This window comes from Rhopilema esculentum, chromosome 3 (assembly GCF_057945365.1).
Source record: "Rhopilema esculentum isolate cy_ngs chromosome 3, ASM5794536v1, whole genome shotgun sequence".
Classification (NCBI taxonomy): Eukaryota; Metazoa; Cnidaria; class Scyphozoa; order Rhizostomeae; family Rhizostomatidae; genus Rhopilema; species Rhopilema esculentum.
This window is the reverse complement of record NC_142817.1, coordinates 1,246,901-1,271,583: the sequence shown is the minus strand read 5'-3', so window position 1 is coordinate 1,271,583 and position 24,683 is coordinate 1,246,901. Positions and strand designations below refer to the sequence as shown.

The following is a 24,683-nucleotide window of genomic DNA, read 5'->3' as shown; positions in this document are numbered from 1 at the left end:
TCAACTATAAAAAGCATAAGCCGGATCTGTCCAATGCTTATTTTTTCATAAGATAACTTTCCTGTAGAGCCGTACAGGTACTAGGCCATCTAAAATCGATTTAAGCTAGGGGATATATCTTCTTTTATTAACATGAAAAGAAAACAATAGTCTTCCGTCCTGAACATAAAAAAGTAAAATGTTATTTTTGGTTAGACGTTGCCACAATTTAAACAGTGGTACATTTAAGTATTTTGTGCAACTTTAAATGAAATGACTGTTTTGGTAGGATTTTGATCACTTGTAATTTTCTTAAAAAGCACAAGTTGAGATTTTAATGGCAAGAAGTTGTCGATGGCAAAGAAATTACTTGTATGTAGCCATTTTAATTTATACATACAAGTTCTGTACCAAAGGTGGTCATAGCCCCCACGCTTTTCAGGATTAAGTTTTCTAAGGTATGTATATGTAGTTTACCTTATATGGTACTAAATATGCGGCATCACGCGGTATGTGATGTCATGGTACCAAACTCAAGGAAGTGGAGGTAAAACGAGGCTATGTCACTTCCTTGACTGTCATTCCGTTGCTTTGCTGGCCAAAGTAATCTGGAATTTTTGAGGGGACCATTACTCTCTTCGACATCATGAAACTGTTAGCCGTTTGCCTCTCGCTTCTCTTTATTGAATTTACCTACGGTGATGTATACCTACACTATCCTCGAGGATCGAACAACAGACTGAACGAGCGGTCAGCACAGAGGACCAATGGAAATAGGGCTTTCGACTCCCAGGTCAGTGATCTGAATGGGGGCTCGCGTTTATAGAGAAATTTAATTGTTTTAGCTGTCAATTATTTAGATCTATTTGACCTTGATTTTCTACACATTTGTTGCATAACTTATACGAGTTAAGAAGTCAACCTTGATTTACTTTTTCTCGTGCACCTAATCGAAATTTTTATATTTAGGCCACATAGTTGTTGGTCAAAATTTTGACACAATCCTAGAAACGCACCGTACGTTTCCATATAACCCTAACCTAACCCTGACCATAGCCCATTTGAAAACCTATCGAAAGGTTTATAACTGAAGTTCAGTTCAGTCTTATTTTAAATTGATTCCACCGCATAATTGTACACACACCCCTTCAAAAGCTATAATCCTCTGAAACTTTTCAGCCAAAATAGATCCACGATACAAATTGGTTGTTACGGTAAATTCATTAACTAGCCCCAAGACATTATTTAAATTTATGTTTCCTAAAAGAGGGGCATTTATTAGAGGGATGTCTTAACCATATGCTGCTCAAAATGTCTTACAAAGTTGTTATTCAGTGGTCTTAGAAGTAATTTGATGTTACGTAGTTGTAAAAAAATAGTGTCTAAATAAAGACAATATTATGAACACCAGAGCTTCAAATAATGTTTAAAAATGAGAACATCAAGCTTCAACAAAAATTGTTGGGTTCTTTTGTTTTGTTGAGTAAAAGAGTGTGATCTGTTGTTAAAGGAAATTCTAAGACCAGATGAGGTGCACAATTGTTATCTGATTTGAAATAGAAGTGAATAGAAATTCAGTGTATTTATGGACACAATAAAGAAGTTTACATTGTTGTTTATAATTAATTAAGTTTGATAATATGATTAATTGTATGATAATTAAGTTTTCAAATTCTCATTTAGAATAACAATAGAGGTGGATACAATGTTGGAGATAAAACAGACAAGCCATTTAGTAACGAGGATGGCCAGTTTAATGAGGTAAGTAGTGATATAGCAATATGGTATTATTTTTCAAAGTTTAAATAAATTTTTTTGACTAAAGTTTTGTTACATTGCCTATGTGAAGTTTCTAGTACATTAGCAACAAAAAACTTCATCAGATAAATTTTCGGCGGCTTGAGCATTCAACCCCCCAGGCAGCTTTTTCACACAGAACAGCATGTAAGAAAACCAAATTAAAGCAAATTAAAGTTTATGCAAAGGTAGGATCAAAAGAGATGCTTTTAGATTTCAAAAAGTCTCTACTCTGTATCTATATGGCATGAAAGTTCATAGACAGAATCTAATTAAAAGTGTAAGTGTGAATATGCAGGCACGATGCCACTTTTTCAAAAATTAAACAATTTTGACTGTCTTTTTTAACTATTTTTGGAAAAAGAGTAAAAAAAAGAACAAACTGAATTTACTAATTCATTTAGGTATATTTCTATTTTCTGTCTATCATTTGCATCAATTCAGTACTAGATAATTTTCTGTATCATTGCATTGTCTGCATTTTGGATGTGTAAACATGGCCTACTGAAATTACTAGAGACAAAGTAGGTGCACATTTCTGTTCAGGAAGTAAAATCAATGCAACAGCTTCTTGTTATTCACATCGATGTGCACTCTGAACCAAAGTGTCTCTTTCTTTCTTTCCCCGACGTCTGTCACTAGAGTTCTAGCATAAGAATTGTCGAATTGTCTATTCTGAGTGGTTTAGTAATTTGTTAAATTTTGGCCTGGGAGATGCATTTTTAGCCATTCTAGAAGGCTGAATCTCAAAAAAATTCTTGGGCATTGAACCCAACCAGTGGGTCCTCCTACGTCACTAAACTTGATTCTCAGCCCCCCCCCCCTCCAGGTTCAATTTAATGGTGCCGTCCCTGATATAAGTATAAGATTTGAAAGCACAAGACTACTCCAATAGGAAAAGTTAGTTTATAAATTTTGCTTCCCGTTGAGTTTCAACAAATTTTCTATACAAATTATCAAAAATTTTCAATGCCAAAAATTTCGTTGTGACCAATTTTCGTCTCATTTGAATTTAGTCCATTTTTGTTTCGTTAATCTTGAAATGAACTTCTTTGCTAGGAGTGAATTCAAGTGTCTAAACTATTTCCATTATATGTAAATTTGTATATATTTGTGTTCCTGAATTATTAAGTTTTTGCAATAGTTGGCCAAATTTGAATCAAATTTTTCTGTGGTGGGTCTCAAGAACATAAACTTCGAATTTTGGAGAGAATACTTAATATTTTTATAATTTTTTATTTTTGTAGTGGCAAACAATAAAACAAATTTGTGTTCCAGGTGTTTTTCATGAGCAGTTCTCAATCAAAGACCAGCAAAAGCCAAGGAAGAAGTTTGTTGAGCATAGAGTGGACAAACCAGCATGGTTGTGGAGGGAATGAAGACACTGATCCCCACAAGGTTAATTGTAACCTTGTTATCCAGTATCTATGCCAGCCTGATAAGAGTTACCCAAATGGACACAAGATGAAGTTAAGAAATGGTCGTACCACAGGGACGCCTACATTTCAAGGTGGACCAAAGAATGAAATGGCTGCTCAGACTATTGCAAGAAGAGATGGAAATCTAAACATACAGCATGTTTTGCAAGAGCGCTGGGAGTGGTATGAAAAATGCAATGTAAGAAAAAGAAATAAAGGTATTTACCTTGTTTATTTTTAAAGAGGAAATATTGTTGTTGGTGTGATATAGGGGCATATAGTGGAAAAATGATGACATTGTTCATAGATGTATTTCTTCTTTCTACTTGTTGGCAAAATGTTTCTTTTTACCTAATTATGTGCCTTTTGTATGTCACCATGCCGTCACTTAAAAAAGAAATTGAAGGAATGTTGAACAGACAGATTGACAAGTTTTTCATCATTTAAGATGATGTTGCTATTTCAATTTAGACAGTTCTACAATTAATATATCTGTTAATTTAGACAATACTACAATTAATATTTTTATGAACCCACTGTTGAAATACCTGATGAACTCCTGCTATTAAAGCTATTGATCAACTCTTACTCAGAACTGTATTTCTATGGAACATTAACAAAATTCAAGATCATAGGACTTGCTTGGTATTTTTAATTGACCATAAAGAGCTGAAGTGTTTCTGATCTGAAAAAGTGCTTCTGATCTGAAAAATAGTGCTTCTGATCTGAAAAATAAATATAGGTCAAATGAACATTTCATCATAATCTATCAATTTCTAAGTTGCATAAGGTATGTAGCACTTAAAACACAGCTTGTAATACTTGTTTAAATCCTCTGAGTGAAGCTCATTATCATGAACTGTAATGCTACAGTACTTCAGTTTGACACAGTGAATCATATTTTTGTTTTAGTAAGGGTATAGCTAAAAAGATAGCAACATGTACTTGAAATATGAAGTAAGATCCTTAAGTATGACAACAATTGCAAAAATGAATTTTGAAATACAGCAATTGTATTAATAATGTGCCTTTATAGAATAGGGCTAGAATAGAACCAAGAGGTTTTTATTCAAAAGTAGAATAGCCTTTGTCATTGTCATTGTCTAGTCTTTGTCATAAAATTTTTCTTGATAAAGACTTACTCATATTAAAAGTTCACTGGATCTTTATTATGTAAACTATGGCAGCACATAACACCCACATAGTCAACATTTCATGGCGGTCACCTGACCATCAGCAAGTCATGTGGAGGAGATGTAACATCAAGAGCAAAGCATGATGTAATGCCACTTGACAATGTGTTGGATTCACATTCACAACGAAATTGTCAGAATGATATTTTTAAGGCTCTTTAATGCTATTTCACTTATTTCTACTTCTTTAAAGTTGTGTCAGTTCTCTGAATTTCTCAGTGATTTGTGTTTAAAATGTGCTTTCTGCTCCTAAATCTAAGATTCAGTCAGATAGCTGAAAAAGCTGCAATGTTTAGCCCTCTTTTTCCTATTGTGAGCATTTCCAAAATGCGCAGACGTTCTCTCAGAGGCTATCATGATATTTTTTATGTCATCAACTAGATGCTCTGGAGATTCATTATTTTGTCAGCAAAAAGCAGAATGGTTGACTGGAAATAGAGCTTTATGCAAAAAGCATTTATTTATCAAATTGAGACAAATATTCGAAGCAGTATGCTCATGAATGGAATGTTTTTTGCGTTCACTGTTTATCTTAGTAGAAGCTGTGCTTCACACTCTTTCGTGGAAATGACGTTATCAACATTCGTTGAAAGAGGTAGTTACGCTCCTGACAACATTCCTCCTAAAAATGAATATTGAGATAACATTGTCACATTTTCATTTCTGTTTTCCAGGTCTTTTCACTGCTGATCAAAATCTGCGAGGAGACACAGCTAAGTATACCAGGCAGAACCCTAATGGAAACAGGAGAGGCTATGAATGCCCAGAGGAGCGGGATTACTTCCCATATTGGCACCCCACAGAATGGAAGGACATTGCCGTTCTCGCTGAGAATGCATCAAGATGCTCTTTCTATCAGAGAGAAAGTTTCAACGTCAAATCTAAACGTATGTATATGGATATGTCGCATTCTTTACTCACTGAATCTATCATTGCAGATACTGTCAATTTAAGGTTCTTCAAGGTATAATGTGTTCGATATATCGAAACTAATAATTATCAATATTTAGCTTAAAGATGACTTGCTATCGAGGAAACACGAATAATTGTTGTATCACACAGTTCATTGCTTATGAAATAATACTGAACACCAGAATAATATGTAACGAAAAGCACTATTAAAGGGGCCATATATTATTTTATTGAAACTTTTTTATATGTATATCAGCTAATGCGTTTTAAGATCAATAAAACTCATTGAAGAATGCATTATATTGTACCCAAAGTGTTATTGTCCATGCTCGACTGCAAGTCAAGCTCTTTCTTGCATTCATATCTTTTATTCATACATTTATCTTTTTGTTCCAGCTCTCGCTCATATTTTTTATAAATAGTATAGTTGGCGCCGTCTCGAAACAACCAGAACCAATCGCTCATGCTTATTTTTCTTTTTCAATTGACATGATGGCGATAACATGTTTTATCTATGACCATGACAACAAACCAAAACTCAGATTTTGGGATAGTTGGAGGGTCATGGTAGCCAACCTTCTGATAGAAGATGGTACTTGATACTTGATGATGATGATGACCATAAATCCACGAATAAGCTTGCTTGTTACTTATTGATTAAGGCAGCTTTCAGATAGGGGCTAATTCGAGGGGGCTCATACAAGGTAAAGGGAAATGGGAAGATTTACAATAATTTTTTAAAAGTTCGTATATATTTTGAAAAATTTTTAAATCAGAAGCTAGATTTAGATCAGCATGCGAATGACTGAAATGAGAGTAGTTAAATATTTTTAAAACATTTATAGAATTTATATTAGAATTTATTACTTTAGGCCTCGGTCTTCATTGTATCTAACCATGCTATTATTGCTTTCTAGATGAATGTATGAGTAAAGACAGTGCCGGAAAATATAAAATTGCCACAGAGTATAATAACAAGAAAGACTGCGAAGATAACAGTGGACAGTGGATGGAATTTCATAATTTCCTAGAAAAGGCTACGCAGTACAAAACAAAGCCGTCCTGTCTCGCAGCTTCTAGTAATAGTGTTAGGTTAATTTGGGGTCGAGCTCTGTATAGTACTCAAGAAGAATGTCTTGTTGCATTGGATAAACCAGAGTGCAAGGAAGCAATGTGGTCACGTGACAATCACCTTGGTAACGGTATGGGTGGACAGCCTCTGAGGTACACTTGGAAACTGCCTTATTTTCCTTCTGGAGATACCCAGAGATGCGTTTTACGACTTAGGTAGGTTTAATGCTAGTTTTTGTTCGGTCGTGTATACTATAATTCGTGATTTTAAATGCGTTTGTTTTCTTCCATTTAGCAAAGGCATAATTATTCATAAGCACAGGCTAATTATGCATGTTATTTCGTATAATTGTTTCCAATAATGGAACATATCAATGTGAATTGCTAGAGCTGACATTTAAACAAATACCGAAATATACCTTAGTCAATTGCAGGATTAAATGACACCTGAAAATACTATAAAGAAAGCAATCATCTAGGGTTAAAACGTGTGTTTACCAAGAATGAACCTTGATTTCTTCAAACATTATTTGTTTCTTGTAGGTATAATATTTCCACTGATGATTACGATCCAGTCAAGACGGATTCAAAATCAAATTTGAACAGGTTTGTTTCATAACAATTGTTTCAATTGGTCGCTGATTCGTAAAATCTTATCGAGTTCGTAATGTCTGGCTGAATAGCAAAGAAAGCTTCCCCCAGATGAAACTTATGCGGTAAAGTATAATGCCAGTGTCATTGATGACATCGATATCTATTGACATCATTGATATCTAGAAGTAATTTAAATGTCTTCACATCAGAATCTTTGATCATGTTATTCTTATTCGCGGTTATAAATCCATACTGAGAAGTTCGATTTTTACACGCCAAAGGTTTTAGGCCAGTAATTCTACTGACCGATTCCAACCGCCAGCTTGCCTCACGGGACGATACGTAGTGTAGTACTGTATATTTGTCCGACTGGACGGAGATGTGCCATTTTATCAGGATATTGTTTTCAAGTACCTCCAATTGTTACCCACATGAAAAAAATTTTGCAGACCACGCCCTTAAAAATACGGGAAAACGCCTCCTATTGCAAATAAACTATGCCGTTTGTTAGTGCCATTAGTCAGGGCCAAGAGAGAGTTCTTTGGCGCTTGAATATAAGCGAAGAGGAGCTCCCCTGTGAGTGAAGCGAGTAGAAAAGTTATGCGACTACTTCCTATAGAGTAGCTTAGAGTATTTCAACTGTCAACTGCTTATTCATTTCTTGATTTTGATATTTGTATTTTGTCTGCAGATTTTCACTTTTAGAGAACAACCTTCTAGGGATCGGGTTGGGGGGGGGGGGCGGGTTCGAAGAGTGACAAATGAGCAGTTTGCCTCTTATTGACTCTGCGACAAAACTGTTGTGTTTTAAGGGTAACGGCTATGCTCGAAACGTCGTTATTCATTTAAAAAGGTTTTTTTCCTGGTACAATTTACTTACATTGATCGTTATTATAGCATTATATTGTACCGCACGCAATCTAGTATATTTATTAGATTTTATTTGATGCCTGCTACAGAAATTTTCCAGCTCAAAGGGAGGGTTATAGCAACCTAATTTTTCATGGTTTTCAATTGAACAAGGTTTTAGTATAATCTGAAGGTGTATCTCGAAAGATAAATGTCTACAACATACAAACTACGGGTTCAACATGAACGCGCTTAAACATTCAGTTCATAGAAAGCTTTAGACATGTTTTCCAGTAGGGTTATAAATTTTAACTTTTGTAGGCTTCTTTCTATAACCATAAAGAAGCTAACAAAACTGGCTTTAAATTCGAATGTTTTAAGTCTGATCTGCAATAAAATAGGTTAAGGGTATCGGGTAACATCTCCCAGTTTTTTGTGCAGCTGTGATGCAATCTTCCCATTGTTTAAGTAAGATCACGCCACCACTGTAACTACGATCTCTTTCAGGTTGACCGGTGTGTTGTCTCCTGTTGAAAACAACCCACAAGTTGATGTTGGCGTCAGCAATACGCCACTCCGCCTCGCAATGAACACGGCGCAGTATGGTCGCACTTTCCAAGATAGAACACATCTGTTTCTTCTTAAAAAGCGTCCTTCCTCAAGTCTCGATTCAAAGACAATACATAACTTGGGAGTTCGTGGAAAACGAGGCAACATCGTACAGGTCTACCCAGCTGTCGAGTACGACTTCTTCCCAACAAATCTAACGATAAAAGAAGGGGAGTTGGTGCATGTCCAGTGGACTGGGTCTAATACACACAATAATGGGGCCCCCGGGGGCGATGGACAGACTGGTGATGCCGGTGAAGGAACTGGAGGTAATAACTTAGCAATGCCAATTCTGCAATGCCAATTTTTAAATAATTTTCCTCAATATTTTCCTTAGTTTTTAAAGCCAAATATTTGGATTCGATTCGATAACTTTTTCTACTTGTAACACTATACATTTTGGTCATAAATATCCTCCAAAAAAGCAGCAAATCAATGTATGGCGAAACTATGGAGAAGAGTTTGTCCCTTAAGTTTTAGCCGATTTGAATGCATTAGTTTTTTTCTATTTATTTCAAATAAACCTTAACAAGGCAAAGTGCTCTTACGACTGCAAAATGATTCAATCCACCCTTCCTCCCACAACTCATCCTTTTCCCCATGATCTTATGAATTTTCGAACGCTCTACCCTCTTTCTGCTTCCCAGACTCTAATATCCTATCTTTATTGAAAGCTTGAATAAACAAGCTTCATCTTTCCTCCTTCTTTTCTAAACCCCTCCCTCCTTTCCTTCGTTAGGGCTTCGCTATAGGCTCCCGGCCCTTACCCTAACACAAGCCTAACATCATCAACAAAAAGGTGATGTTACGCAGATATGACTTCTAACCAGCCTTGTCTTTTGAAACAGATTCAGTGACATTCTCTGTAGTGCTACGTTTATGATTGCATTTTCCTTAATTTTTGCAGCTTGCTTCAAGCAGATTCTGTTGCAATGTTCCACCTATTGTATCTTTTTTATTTCTAACTAGGGACTGATAGAAGCAACATTATGGAAGTTAAAAATCTCAATACAAATTACCCGGTCCCGTTTAAAAATGCAAAAATGTTTAAAGGAGCCAAAATTCATTGGTCATCGTTTGGAGACTCGAATTTCGTAAAGAAGCTGTCGAATGAGGATGTGGCGGTTACCTTTGGAAGCTCGGGATATTATTTCTGCATGAAGTCCAGCACATGTGGAGCAAATTCAGTAGAAAGCAAAACACCAATGAATAACCTATTGAACAACGCACCAGCCTCGTTTGGAGGTATGCTTGTAGAGTTCACAAAGGGTATGTACCATTACATATGCACTAGGAATAACAACTTCACAAACAGAAGTCAAAAAGGAACCATCGAGGTGAAATAAGTCTTAATCGATAACGATGAAGTATCAATCGTGTATAACCTAACTCTAGATTAATAATTTGTATCATAGACCGACAAAATATGAATGAAAGGGTTTCGAGCTTTAAACTCATCGTCGTTACGATTTTCTACTTTCTTTGGTCATATTTCAGTCTCTGTCTTTTCCCAGGTCCCTTGTATTTCTAAGTTAAGGTATTATATTCACTTGCATTCGTTTTGTACCAGCATCTTTTGAACTATCTTTAAAGGACCATTTTCGCTTCGTATTTTAACCACATGTTTTGTCGGTCTTCATGCAATGCAGATTTTATAACTTTATGATTGCGTATAATTCAACAAGCTGTATATAAATCGAAACTCAATTATTTACCATGGTATGAAATAATTTATTTAATTTGCTTTCTAATGTAATTTTGATACTCGTATTTTATTTTATACTTGTCAGTTTTTATGCCCATGCTAATTATCTTTCGTAACCCCCCATATTTCGTATTTCGTATTTTGTAAGTTATATATGTATTTGCTCTAAGCGTTTTTGGCCCCGTATAAAACCACGTCAAAACATGTTTTAATGTAAAGAAGAGGTATAAATTGCATGTTGTTCAGAAAATTTCAAGATAGTATGAAATTCTACATTTTGTCTCTAAAATTGGCAATTCATATTTTCAAGTCTCTAGTCCATATTATTATATTTTCTCCTACTCCTACTTTGCTTCTAGGCAGGTTTTTTCTAGCTGGGTATGAATGGACTTAGTAGAAGCAAATAGTTGAATCGCCTTTTCGTAATATTTTCTCAACATTTGATATGTTTTGGGTCATTTATGTTGGCTAGTTATGAGAAAACATGGTATTGAAATTTCCTGCAATTATGTTTGATGCCTTGACCGTTTTTACAAATCGATTAACGTGATTTTCTGTATTATACTTGGACGTCTTTTCTAAATATGATGATAAAAGATTAAATGCTGCAATCAGGTGCGGTAGATGCAACAATCAATTTCATCCAATATTCCGCACGTGTAATGAGTTTGATCATCCTTATTCCACCTTTAACTGCAGCTGGTTCTGATATACTCGATAACGTTGTTCATTCCGAAGTTTCGTCTTAAATCGAGAAACAACAAGATTTGTTTGTCGTTTATCTATTTATGATTCTTCCTTAAACTTCTAAGAGCACACTCTAAGGATTTATCCGAAGGTGTGGTGCTATCAAAATATAAGGGGGCTCTTGCGAAACATGTTGGTAAAACAATAATAAAAGTAGAATTTGGCTACTTTTTGGTATTAACAAAGGGGCTCAAATCCCTAAAGTCCCCTAGCAATTAACCCATGATTTTACCTATCAGTCCTCTGAACTCATCCACTCCGATCAATGCAACGGCTGATTTTTTGTTGTATGGTTAGGCCTTTTCCTTATGACAAAGGCCATATCACAACGAACTTGGAAGTACGACTTTTCTTACTTCAGCATTAACTTATAGCAACAGCGATTATAAATGCAGCAATAACAATTATTAGAAGTTGGGAGGGGTAGATGTACGCCTTAGCTTTTTATTTGTTTACGGTCATGAGAAAATGAGCCTTAAGTCATAGATTTAGTTTCTTGAGAAAATTGTTTGCTGTTCAGCTCTCTGGATTTTCTTTCATATGATTTTTGATAAAGTCTTGAAATGTTGCGTTGTATAGTTTTTGCTAAGTTCACACACTCTCTTTCAATATTTAAAATTTTTAAAAGCTTTAATTGCATTGAGAATGTAAAGAAATGACAATAATGAAAAAACAGGCACCACCAATTTCAATATTCACAATAACACAACAAAAGATATGGATTTTGTTCTATCTCTATGATTTAGATGGTCTTTGACGGGCTCCTCCGAGTAATGTCATCATAAGAAAGCTGGCTCCCATTTTGCTGATTTGAACTAATTGAACGAATTTGGCCTGAATACCGATAAAAATGAGAATTTGCCCATCTTTCGTCATTACTAGTTAAATTCTAACTTAAAAATATCGATGTAAGTGCTTAGGCATTAGGATGTAAATGAATTATAACTGCAAAAGTGGAAGAAATTATGCTGTATAACCATGCTTTTACGAGCAATTTTTTTTTATTGCAAGATTCAAATGACATTACTTTGTCAAAAACCAGAAGTGTGTGGGCTCCATGCGGGGGGGGAGGCGAAGAAATTTTTGCCTGAAATAGACCAAAATTTTCATGGGGTATAGTCAAACTAGCACTAACACAAACCAATGAAATGATATGATTTGAACTTTGAAGACGTTAGCAGACGATTTCTTTAAAACTAACTGGTCATTCTGCATGTGCACAAGGAAGTATGACATTGCGGCACAGGAATGCGACAGCCTCGTTTACAGTATGAAACTTTGAATTTTGACGTTGCCACCACTACAGGACGTGGCAAAAAGCGTATCTCTTCATAGTTGAGAATTGCCTGGGGATTTTTGCCTGAATCCCGCACCCCATCTTCAAAAAGATGGGTAAATCTAGCACAAAAACACACCAAGAAAATGACAAATCGAAGGCAGATATTTGCAAGGATGCAGATCCCGCAGCAAAAGATAAGGCTGCTGTAGCACTTGATTTAGGCCACGACGACAGGGCGGCTGCGGTTTTGTACTGGAACAAGAGAGCTCGAATAAAATGGGTTGTAACATTGTTCCTCGGTGCATTTTTGGTTTATGCAGCAAGGACATCAATGTCAATATCTGTAATGGCTATATCAGCAGAACTTGGATGGAATAAACAGGTTTCTGGTATGGTTCTATCATCCTTCTTCGCTGGCTATGTTACTACGAATGTTCTTGGTGGATACCTTGCTGATAAATACAGTGGTGAAAAGGTTATGTTATATTGCTCTGTTTTGTGGATCACAATGACAGCATTAGTTCCTTTATTTGCCAGATATCATGGCTTTCTTTTTATGTCAAGTACTTTTGGCGTGCTTGTAGCCAGGTTCCTGACTGGAGTCGGACAAGGTATGCATTTTCCATCCATGACCACCATAGTTACTCGCAGGAATCCGATAAATGAAAGACCGTTGGTTTGGGGAATATCAATTTCTGGATCTGCTCTAGGCACAATATTTTCTGGTTTTGCAGGATCGTTCATTATAGAAAATATTGGATGGCCAAGTTTCTTTTTTGCTGTTGGGGTACTAGGTTATATTTGGTCCTTCTTTTTACGAATGAATGTGCATGCAGTTTCTGAAAAAGATGATATGACTCTCAGCAAAGCAAATAAGCCTTTTGCAAAAAGAGAATCCACTCCCTGGCTACTTTTGTTCTCAAAGTTAGAGACATGGGCACTTCTTGTTGTTTATTTTTGTAATAATCTCTGTTTTTATAATTTGCTATCATGGCTTCCAGTTTACTTTCATGAAACATTCCCACATAGCAAAGGATGGGTCTTTAATGTTGTTCCATGGATTGCAAGTTTTGCTGTCTCAGTGCTTTCTGGATATGTTGCCAGAAGTCTTATAAACAGCAATTTTTCAGTGACCTTTGTACGTAAGCTATGCACATCAGTAGCTCTATATGGAGGAGGGACGTTTCTCTTACTTCTAGACTTTGCAGAAACATTTGAACAAGCATTATTTCTTATGACAATGATACTTGGTGTCATGGCATTTTCAAATGTAGGCCCGGTACAAAATGCCCAGGATCTTGCTCCAAAATATGCTGGTGCATTGTATGGAGTGATGAACTCATTTGGTGCATTTGCAGGCATTGTAGGAGTTTACCTTAGTGGACACTTACTTGAAGCATTTGGCAAATGGTCAGCTGTATTTCATTTGTCCTCTGGTGCTTGCTTTGTTGGTTGTACTGTTTTTCTAATATTTGGATCAGGAGAACGTATAGTTTAGATTTTTGTTAGACGCAACACAACTAGACAGAGATAAAAACCTAGACAGAGTAACTCAGATTTTGTAAATTCTTTTCTGTTCTTATTTGTGATGCTTTGGCATGCCATTTAATTAAAACATTCATAAAACAAAATATTTCATTAATTCTCTAAAAAATTAGGATTAGTACTTCCTGGAAAGTTTTAGTCATATACTTTTAGTTTATAATGCTTTTGTCAGATAACTTAATTGTAAACACAGCATAAACAAAAATTTTATCCTGTTTACTTTATGGTGTAATTGTGTCATTTATTAATATTTTGCTTGTTTCCAAATACAACAAATATTATATTATTACAGAATCAATATTTCTGATGAACTGACAAGAATTCATTATTGTATTTTAATTTTTGATGAAAGTTTCATGTTTATGTCCCATCAGTGGTGGCTGGCACAAAAATATCATGGTACTAGTAAAGCAAAAAAAATCTCAAGCAGAGTTTACTAGCTAGAGAAAGGGTGGTGCAGGGGCGTGGTTCCTGGAAAATCTTTGTTTTTATAGATAATATGACCAAATAGTCTTTTAATGGTGGGTCAGAAATTTTCTTACAATACCTTGGTTTGTTTGACATCATGTGATATTGTCAGCTGCAGGGTTTAAGTGGCCTCCAGCATTTTATCACTAGAAAGAGGAATCTAGTACTGCAAACGATTTTTTCATTGTTGGATTGTTGAAAGACAAACGGTTTTACATCACATTGAGTTACAAATGACAATGGGACAGACTTTGGCAGTACTGGGTGAATGAGGTCTAGTACCATGGTATACATAAAGGGCTTATTCAATGCCAATCTTAATTAGGATGTGGTGTATTCCGCCGCTCTTCCCTTTTTTACCATTAACTCAATTGTCATGGAAAAAAAGCAAAATTATACAATACATAAATATTTCAAGCTTTCAAAATAAAATGGTACAGGTACCACTAGTACCGCTGCAAGCCGCCACTGTGTCCCGTATTAGGAAAATAAAATGATAGAAATTCAACTCCAAATGCTTCTGTTTCTAAAAAATTATCAGCATGCAAGAAGTTAAGGCTAGTATCTTAATTATTTGTTTAGGAATCCATTATTTTGAAATAACATAATTTTTTCAAGGCTGTTTATGATAGTAGCAATTGGATTTAGAAATAAATTTATCTTATAAGGAAAGATTTCAAGAGACTAATGTACTTGTAATAATTAAAACTGCTATATGAGAGTTAAAAATGAGCTGGGCTCCTCGCATATGGCAATTAAATGCTTGTTAAAAAAAACATTTGACAAAATATCTTTATTCATTGGAAATGGTAGTCTCAGTTTGTCATGCCTTTTAATTTCTACAATTTTTCTTGTTTTTATTACAAATGTAACACAACATGTACCTGTGTGATGCCTAGTAAATTTATGCATGCAATGCCTAAATGTGAATGCTCCCCAACACCATGAATAGAGGAACCAGCAACAGGAACAAGTGTAACCTGCCGAAATCTTTGACAGAATAATTTAATTGTTAATTGATGAAGAAATCATTTTTTCTTGCACAATCTTCAGGATTTCACAAATCCATATTTGTATTGTATTGCTACATTTGAATTGGGAATACCCAGCCAAGAGCTATTTGTTATGTTCCATAAAGATCAACAATAGACATCCCCCTTACTATGATCAATTTGCAATAGCGAGTGGCTTAGCTAGGATGGGAAGGTTGCACAGAGCAAAGTCGAGCCCAGAAAAAGGGGGTTTGGGTGTTTCCCCAGGGAATTTTTGCATACCACACCCTTCAGACTTTAGAAAAACACCCAATTTTGTAAATGTGTTTGAAATAAGCTATGTCGTTTGTACGGGGCAATAGTTTGTTAAGCTATCAAAATGACAGTCATACGTAGCTTTTTGTGGCTAGCCCTTTAAATTTTACAGCTGGCTATTACCTTCACAATTTCTCTCACGTTTTATATTCTGAATTATGTAAGGCCAGGAAGCTCTAAGTATAAAAACGTGCTTTGAACTAAGTCAATTCTCCTAGGAAGAATCTTGACAAGGATTTCAGTGTCTAGTGTTTTTTAAGAATACAAGACTCTAAATGACATAGCATAAGGCTTTGCGGTCTCTTTTGACCCAACCAAAACGACCTATTTGATGCTTTTACTGATCATTTGTTGAAACTGAAATGCATTCTTCATAGTTTGTGAATAGCATAACCCCCTCCACCCCTTTATTTTGAGCCTTAATTTTTGAATCATTCTTAATCAACATAACGTGTGGATTTGAAGGAATCGAGAAAGAAAGTTCAAATTGCTGCTACTATGTCTTTTTATCATGAGAATATATTAAGGAATGAAACATACTTACCGCATACCGCCAAATTGTCGCTCAAATTTTTTGCACAAAATGCACTGAAATTAGAGCCTGGTAATTATTTCTAATTTTTTTCTCGAATTTCAACAATTTTGTGTCTCAGTATTGTGTGAATAAAAGTTCTGTATTTCATGGAGAATGTCTAAAGAAGGCAGCCCAGGAGCTTCCCTGCAAGCGAATTCAACAGAAAGTGTTTGCGACCACTCCCTCTAGATTGGCTTAAAATCCATTTATGAAATTTGTTACAGTCATTTTCTTGCATTCGTTTAAAACATTTTACTATTGTCTGAAATGTCATCCCCCCTTCTAAAGTTACTAATTCTATTTCGGATTTGTTTGCACTTTTCTGAGCATTGGGGAGGGTGCGACCGCTCAATTGCCCCCTTTTCCCCCTTGCCCCTTTCCTACGCTACTGGCAGTAGCCTACAAAAATCAAACCATTTACAAGGCTTTTTATGTAGACGATTATTTCTCAATTCAAAAAGCATTATCTGTTGCTCGATCAATTAATGCATTGATTACATCGTGCCTAATGAATGAGAGAGGCAGTAGTAAAGTCAACTTGTAAGGCTGCTGACCAACCTTTTCTCTAAGCAGAAAATTTTTTTGGCAATTGCTTCAAAAAGTAAAGAACGATAGTGGAGGGAAAATGAGCTTTGTGATGCCCGCCAAAGAGCGATGCGAAAAGTAAATAGAGTCGTTACACTCTTTTTTTATAAGAACCAGATAATTTTTGCCGAGCCTCGATGTTCTTAACTTTTGAGTAATTTTACACTCAAATGTTCTTAAATTGTTCTTATTTTAAGAGTGTTTTTTTGCAAATATTCGAAAAATTACATTCTTTATATAATTTCTAAGACGTTTTACTGGGTAAAGTTTAAAAAAATTGTTTTTATGTTTAAAAAAAGCATAGTTTTGTTCTGTTGACATAAATTTCAAAATACGAATTGTTTTTTTTTAAATTTCTCATCTGAAGCTGAGCATGTTCTAGCCTTGTTCTTTTTTTGGGCAAATCGAGCCTCTGTGTTCTTATAAAAAAATGAGTGTATGTGAGTAACTGCTTATCGATGTATTGCAGAATCTTATAACTAATTATTGAGCAATAATTTGTGAATCTTTCTTACGAACCACCGAAGCAATTATCCAATTTAGTCCCGTAAACTTTGAAATCTTTGCCGGCAATAAGTCACCGTGAAATTGAATGATAAAATTCTAGGTTTCGAGCTGCAAGTCTCACAGATGATTACATATGACAAGAGACTGAGCAGGAAACGGAACAGGACAGGATTCTTTGCAGGAGTCTGGTAAAAACCAAATGTGGTTAAGAAACGAAACAGTTTTGCAGCGATGTGACAGAGACATCATCAGCTATGCACAGCTGCTGACGGTGCCAAAATGGTTCAAATATATCAATCTTATTTTGTTACATACAGTGTCGTCGGAACGAAATTCATATTGGGGGCTGCCCATTGCACTGCTTTCCATTCAGTACACCATTATCCAGCTTCAGTCCCCCCTCTCCAGCCCCCTTACAAGCCCCCTCTCCATGCTCCCACTCCACCCCTCCCCCCCCCGCTTCCAGAGGCCTTTACATATGTAGAGTAAGTAAGAAATGAGATGCAACTGGTTCTTCTATTTTCTCGCATCACTCTGCAAGTGTGAGCAGATGGCTGTCAGTCAATTTTAGATAGGTTCATAATGAGAAGGAGAAAAGGTTCTTATTTGTTTACTTTTACCCAAAGAAAATTATTCGAGGGTATATTTACAATTCTGGTTTCTTGATAGGATGTACTGTTTAGAAATAAGATTTATAGACAGGCAATGAATATTTTTGGAGAGTTGGAAAATGTCATGATGAAAGGAAATGTTGATAGCAAGTACAAAGTGAGTAACATCACATTGAGCAGTTGAGAAATGCAAACAGATGAAAGAAAGGGACATACTGAAGGCGCAATACATTTTGAGTGAACTCGATTGTTCAAGACTCTTAAGATTTTCTGCTTTCTTCTTTCCAATGTATTAGACTTCCGTATTTTGGCAATTTTTGGATGCTCTAGATACGCCATTTCTAGACATGTTCTAGGCTACCGTTCTTAGAGGCAAGCCCTCTAAAACTTGTATGAATTTATTCTTTTCAAACATTGGTGCCTCTCCAATAATTCTATCCTTCTGCTTGCACTACTTACTGCATTCACTTTGTTTTATTTTGTATCTAAGTTGCTTTTCCTTTTCTGTAGGAAACTGATTCTAAGAGATTATAGCAGCCCTTCTCGCAAAAGAAGATCAAACTACACTTTAAATGATCAACGGTCCGCTATTATCTAAGAAAACTGCTGCAGTTTTGTTATTTCAACACTCTTTGCCTCGGTGTTGTTGAAATCTTTTATAATTTTATAGTTTTTGAGCAGCTTTTGAGGTAATATTTGTTATTGCTCAAAAACGATCTTATTTGTTATTGCTGGAAAAACATCAACAGCAAAATGAACGCATCTTGACAAAACCATTCAACTTTCGAAATTGAATGACTGTATGGATTGGGTAGAAAATGTAGCATCGAATGAAAATTGAACGTCTTATATCGACATTGCTTCATATTTTTGTTTTTTTCCGCACAAGGGCGGTGCTAGAAACTTTTTTAGGGGGGTGTCAAGTGTCAGGTTGCCGAGTAGAAGATTTGGGGATATTTTCGAATTCTGTTTCTTCCAGTTTGCTAAAAAATGCACTCGTTGACGCAATTTCTACTACCTTACAACACAACATCAGTGTTATAAAAAGTAGTTCGAGATCAAATCTTTTAGGATTTTTTGACAGCTTTGCAGCCAAAAGTACAGAAGAATCAAAAGTCATTGGATTGTAAAATGATAAATCCATTAGAAAACATATGTTTTGCGAGAATGAATAATTAATGTTTTTGTCTTGGTTTGGCAATGGTGGACTTGTGACAATTTTGTGTCGTGGTACAGTACAACTAATCATACGAGATCATAAAACCGCTCGATACTGTCCTTCTTATAATGCAGGGTAGGATTTCTATGCCGAGGGGCAAAGCACTCCCAAAGAACTTACAAAAGCTCACCAAAAAAAAGGAATTCTAACGATTTTTCGTTCAAAAAAAGGATTTCCACGAAAAACGTACGAGCTTTCTATCGAGCGAACTGCCCCAAGTGTATAAAATTTTAAATTTACAATCGACTTTAAATACCTTTATTTATGTTGGGCGACAGAGCTACATAAATTCAAGCGTAGACGCTCCTCCGCTGCTCCTCTCCTCGCTTCATTTTAGGTGCTCGAGCATATTTGGCTTTGGCACCCAGTGAAGGCTCTATTTTAACTTAAAACACCAAGTGAGAATTCTCCTGGAACACAGCGAATGACCTAGTATTCTATTTTGGTATTCCAAACCAGATAGAGTTCTTTCAATATTGTTATGACGTCAACAAGGCGTGGCAGATGTCCCGTGATCCCACATTGTTGATACATTCACTTGTATTGTCTTGCTGTTTCATTTATAGTAGGAATAAAGAAGCTCTGTTTTTATATGAGCCAATTAGCTCCAAAATTTTGCACTTTGCCAGAGCCGATAACAGTGTTTTTGTTTTGGGTAAATTACAGTACTTGACGATACAAGTTTTCTATAGTCACACACATGCTTGCTTTTCTCAAAGCCATTTTCAGGTTTTTCACAAAAGATTGTTTTCTATATTTCTTTTTACCTTATTTCTATTTTCTATATTTCTTTTTCTATATTTATGCTTTCAATTTTTCTAGTCTACCCAAGAAAAACGTGATATGAAGCTATAATTTCATATGGTGGAGTGACAATTAACTAGGATTGGATTAATTTTACTACATTTCGTTTCTTAAAGGAAAGGATAGTCGATTGCTCAAACACTAGACATGACTCTGTTCATTCATTTTTTCTCATTTGATATTTCATAAAATAAAAACACACACTATGCCAAGTTCTGGTTTCCAGCCTTCAATAGCATTGTCGCTCAAACTTTTGAAATCATTAACCTTGACAATATTTGCTTCTGTCGTAACATCACAGAAAAGAAGATTTCAATTCATGATCAAAAAGCAACTCGCCACACAAAAGTTAAGGTTGTTTTCACAACATATTGTGAAAGTGAGTGAATGTTGTCCTATTGAATTCTAGATATATTTATGTTGCTTTGAATAATGCAATTATTTTTCAAACACAGAAGAACAAAAAATCCATCGGAATTTCCCATAAAAATTATTATGTTTTCTTTACACGGGGAGATTTTTTGAATGTCTGGCTGAACTGGAAGAGTAATTACCACGGGCTTATCACATATTGGTTTGAACCAAAACCCCCTGCCGCAAGCTAATTATCGCCCATAGTTGACGTTGAAAGACACTGAATTTCTTTTCGTGTTTTGTATTCAAATAAACAATGTTTGATATTCTCTTATGGGCAATTTGCTTATTCAAGAGTGTGTATTGTCACTCTATTCTGTGGTATTGTTGAGGATCTTAAAAATGTCTGTTGAGATTTCCCATTTCGCCATAAAATAACCACCAAAAGGATTTTTGGCAAGGTATATCCATCTTTATTAATTTCTGGAAAGTCGTGTTTTCTCAAGTTCTTTGGAGCTTGAGTCAATTCGCTGAAAAAGAAGTTACCAATTTGTTCAAAAGAAAGTAGGCCATGAATTCTACTTTAAAATTGGCGGTCCTTCAAGCTCAGCTAATTTCTGGAATCATAACTCTGCTGTGAAACTTATGTCAAGAAGGAGATTATCAGTATTTGGTAGAAAGCAGGAAAATGCGGTCTAAAATCCCCTAACTGAAGTTTCCGCAGTTTTTCGTCAACTCGCGTCGGCTTCAAGTCGTCACTGTTTACAGAAAAAAAATGAAAGTCAAGATAACCGCTTTACTGTATGCACAAATGCCGTAAGTTTCCTACAGCCGCCCTTACAGAAAAGGTGCAAAATTCTCCGCAATAAAAATACTTCACCGACAAAACATTGGTGATCGTCAAGGAAGATTGGTATTAGGCCAACTAAACGTTTACCTATTGAAAAGTCACATGGTCGCGAATAGCCAATGGGTAAAGGGCTTTTTTGTCATGCAAATTGTCGGCGCGTTTGTTGTAATTCCATTTTGAAACCTTTGACATGCCAAGCGTTTTGGACAGTTGACGGTGGAAAATCGCACTTGGAAATCAGTTCGGGAAGCCTGGTGTTATTGCTGTTCAACTGCAATTAGAAAATTTGCGGCTGTTATCAGATAAAACTGTGATACTCGAGTTAATGTATTTACAGACAGTTTTTAGGCCGTAGCCAGGCATTTTCCTGGTGAAATGGGGAAGTATTGTATTTTGAGAATGATTCAATGATGATCGGTTCGATTTGTTGTTTGGAGTAAAACCACAAAAGAGTGCTTATCTCGACAAGTTCGCTTGACGAAAGGACGATTGTAAAGCATGGAGAAAAACAGCCTTTTCGTTCAGTTTCTTTGTATGATAATTCTAAGTCTCGTGCAGTGTTTGGTAGCCGGTGCGGCTCACACGGGGAATGGCAACGGAGACAATTTATTACGTGTAGCAGATTCGTACATTCATGGCTGGAAAGATTTTGCCGTTGATACCAAATTATCACCTATTTTATCAAAGCTAATTGTTGACCCTTCAAGTGGCAATGTCCATATCGATAGATCGTTATACTGCGAACTAAAAGGTTTACACAGAACTATCGCGGTAAGCAGCTTTAAATCTACGAAATTTGGAAAGAAACTGAAATTGATAAGATCGATTCCTTTACTTGATCACAATCTAAACTGTAGTAACGATACAAGGACTTTGGATGTAGCTCATCCAGAACATGAAAATCTAGACTTTCTTTTCCTTCCAAGGAACGTCTTTTTTGATTCGGCAACAGTCGATTTTTTGTCTTCATTCTCCGAGTATGCACGGAAGACTCATGGAAATAGTGTGTTTATGAAGTTTGAAAATTGCAAACAATCCGTACCTTTCTTTGGAGCAACGTTAATTGTGAATTCTCATTTATCGAAAGTGCTCGAAAGGTGCTCTCCTAATTACCCAATGTTGTTGAGAATGCAAGTCATGAGAAATGGTTTTATAGTGGAAGAAAAAGGAATTGTTATTGTTGCCGAAAAACACGCAAACGGCATGTTGAAAACACACAGGCGAGGAAGACGTTCCACGCCTACCTTTCCAAGACCTTATTACAGCCTGAAGATCCCTGAAAACATGCCAGTAGGGACAACCATAATAACACTGAATGTTGAGCCAAGTTCTGTGCCTGGATTGGACATCGCATACTCTATATCTCCATCAAGTATTGGGTTTAGTATAAACTCCAAAACTGGGGCAGTGACAATTAGCAGGTCCCCTGACTACGAGGCAATGCAAACAAAAAAATACTTTAACCTTTTCGTGAGGACCTCGTTTGCTGAAACAAGGCTTGTTATACAGATAGTAGATGTAAATGATAATACTCCCGAGTTTGAGCAAAATCCTTATACCAGGACAGTTTCTGAAGCTACCCCAAGTTCAGCATCCATCTTAGAAGTGAAAGCCATTGACAAGGATAGTGGAAGAAACGGTGATGTAACATACTCGTTGAAAAATCCAGGGGGAATTAACTCTGCTTTTGAGGTAGATTCATATTCTGGGCAAGTATTTCTGAGAAATACACGTTTAGATAGAGAGACCTCTCCCAGATATGAACTAATAATTGTGGCAGAAGATGATGGAACACCTAAAAAATCTTCTGAAACTAAAGTGATTATAACAGTTTCAGACATAAATGATAACAGCCCAGTTTTTGATAAACCAGAGTATACACACACAATCTCAGAAAACACAAACCCAGGAACCATACTTTTAAGGGTCAAAGCAAATGACAAGGATGAAGGAACTAACAGCAAACTTTCATACAGCATTTATAATGACTTCACTAATCCTGTTGTGTCTAAATTTGAAATAGGCCGAGCAACAGGAGATGTAATCTTGAAACAACAATTGGATTATGAGAATGAACTAGAGCGATCTGTTCGTTTTACTGTGGAGGCAAGTGATGCTGGCATACCAGCAAAGAAAGGGACAGCCTTTGTGAATATAATTTTAGAGGATTTCAATGATAATTCCCCCATTTTTCGTCAAGGCTGCACTAAGTATGTTCTTGAGAGTGCAAGTAAAGGAGAGACTGTTTGCACAGTTTCTGCTGCTGATTTAGATGCATCATTACCTAACAATGAGATTGTCTATTCTTTTGGTCAAGCCCCAGATAATCTACCATTTATTGTTGATCCAGCATCTGGGCAAGTTAAGGTTTCGAAGAAACTTGACTTTGATAACCCAAGCACAAGAAAATTTGAATTTACAATAATTGCAACCGATAAAGGAGTTCCTCCAAAGTCAACTTCAATTGTCGCAAAGATAACTCTTAAAAATGTTAATGACAACTTGCCTGTTTTCTCAAAGCAAAGTTACCATGTGAGTGTTCCAGAGACAACAAAACCAGCCACATCAATTCTTGAGCTCTCTGCATCTGATATTGATCAGCCGGATAACAATGAATTTCAGTTCTCCATTATCAAAGGAAATGAGAAAAACTGCTTTTCTATCTCAGATGGAAAGATTTTTGTACAATGCAATCTGAACTTTGATACAGATAAGATTTTCAACTTGACAGTACAGGTAAAAGATTCTGGCCAGTTGGGACAGCAGTTAAGCTCAACAACATTTGCAGTAATTCAAGTTATAGATGCAAACACTCATGTTCCATACTTTTTGCCAATTACAAGTGTCCCATCAGTTCGAGAAGATGCACCAGTAGGAACACTAGTGCTCAATGTATCGGCAAGGGATTTAGATTTTGGAGAAAATGGTCGTATATCATATTCAATTATAAACAGTGATGGGTATTTCAAAATAAATGCTGTAACTGGAGAGATCCGGACATTGAAGAAGCTGAACAGCGAAAACACAGTGAAACATGAGTTGACAATAATGGCAAGGGATCATGGATTACCAGTCAAATCTTCAACAATGCAACTTATAATTGGTGTCACTGATGTGAATGACAATGCTCCTGTCTTCAGAAGAAAGGAATACGTAGTAGATGTGAAGGAAAGTATTGAGATTGGCAGTATGATCCTGAGGGTTCGTGCAACTGATGCCGACACAGGGTCCAACAACAGAGCTGTTGTCTACAAAATCCCTAAAGGATGTAAGTTTATTTTTCAATTTTATGCATATTTCACTTCTTTAACTTGATGGAATGACCTATTCATTTGTGTAGGCCAAACTAACTTATAAAGAATCCCAGTTATGTAGAATGCCATAACTCAAGCCACAGTACCTCTGTGCTTTGCTTGCTACATGCTTATTCTGAGATGTGTTTTTAATATCACAATGGAAATGTGCTTTATCCAAGGGCTTTACATATTTTATTTTTGATCTGTTTATCAACGAATTAGACAGGTTAGGTAAATTGTTATACCACTCAAGTCTGTCATGTATTATGGTTGCTTGAAGCAAGTATTTACCAGGGGGTAAATGTAAAAAGTAAAGGTAAAAATGGGGTGATCTAGGGGAATTTACATTTCAGTTTGACTAATCATCAGACATTGTGTTATTGTTATTTGTGACAATAGGTGTGGGGAAT

At 36.0% G+C, this 24,683-nt stretch overlaps 3 protein-coding genes across 3 annotated transcripts in view; all 3 read left to right on the top strand.

Moving 5' to 3' along the window:
- Positions 1 to 528: 528 nt before the first annotated feature.
- Positions 529 to 10,893, top strand: LOC135692962 (protein DD3-3). The gene is made up of 8 exons (XM_065211329.2): positions 529 to 772; positions 1,663 to 1,740; positions 3,055 to 3,412; positions 5,062 to 5,274; positions 6,217 to 6,586; positions 6,914 to 6,976; positions 8,321 to 8,691; positions 9,392 to 10,893. Exons 1-8 carry the CDS (start codon positions 626 to 628, stop codon positions 9,766 to 9,768), a joined length of 1,977 nt encoding a protein of 658 aa, XP_065067401.2. The 5' UTR covers positions 529 to 625; the 3' UTR covers positions 9,769 to 10,893.
- An 873-nt stretch (positions 10,894 to 11,766) lies between these two features.
- Positions 11,767 to 15,686, top strand: LOC135692963 (voltage-gated purine nucleotide uniporter SLC17A9-like). Its single transcript, XM_065211330.2, has one exon. It carries the CDS (start codon positions 12,263 to 12,265, stop codon positions 13,649 to 13,651), a length of 1,389 nt encoding a protein of 462 aa, XP_065067402.2. The 5' UTR covers positions 11,767 to 12,262; the 3' UTR covers positions 13,652 to 15,686.
- A 5,003-nt stretch (positions 15,687 to 20,689) lies between these two features.
- The window catches only part of LOC135692862 (cadherin EGF LAG seven-pass G-type receptor 2), a 45,448-nt gene continuing 41,454 nt past the window's right edge, over positions 20,690 to 24,683 (top strand). Inside the window, exon 1 of the mRNA XM_089113099.1 lies at positions 20,690 to 24,245. Within this exon, the coding sequence (XP_088969225.1) occupies positions 21,476 to 24,245 (2,770 nt within the window). The 5' untranslated portion in view covers positions 20,690 to 21,475. The remainder of the gene's footprint in view (positions 24,246 to 24,683) is intronic.

Bases quoted from the DNA above. Each gene is read 5' to 3' on its own strand.
- LOC135692962 (XM_065211329.2), top strand. From the start codon at position 626: ATGAAACTGTTAGCCGTTTGCCTCTCGCTTCTCTTTATTGAATTTACC. The intron at 1,741-3,054 runs GTAAGTAGTGAT...TTTGTGTTCCAG, and splicing joins AGGATGGCCAGTTTAATGAG to GTGTTTTTCATGAGCAGTTC. The intron at 3,413-5,061 runs GTATTTACCTTG...TCTGTTTTCCAG, and splicing joins TGTAAGAAAAAGAAATAAAG to GTCTTTTCACTGCTGATCAA.
- LOC135692963 (XM_065211330.2), top strand. From the start codon at position 12,263: ATGGGTAAATCTAGCACAAAAACACACCAAGAAAATGACAAATCGAAG.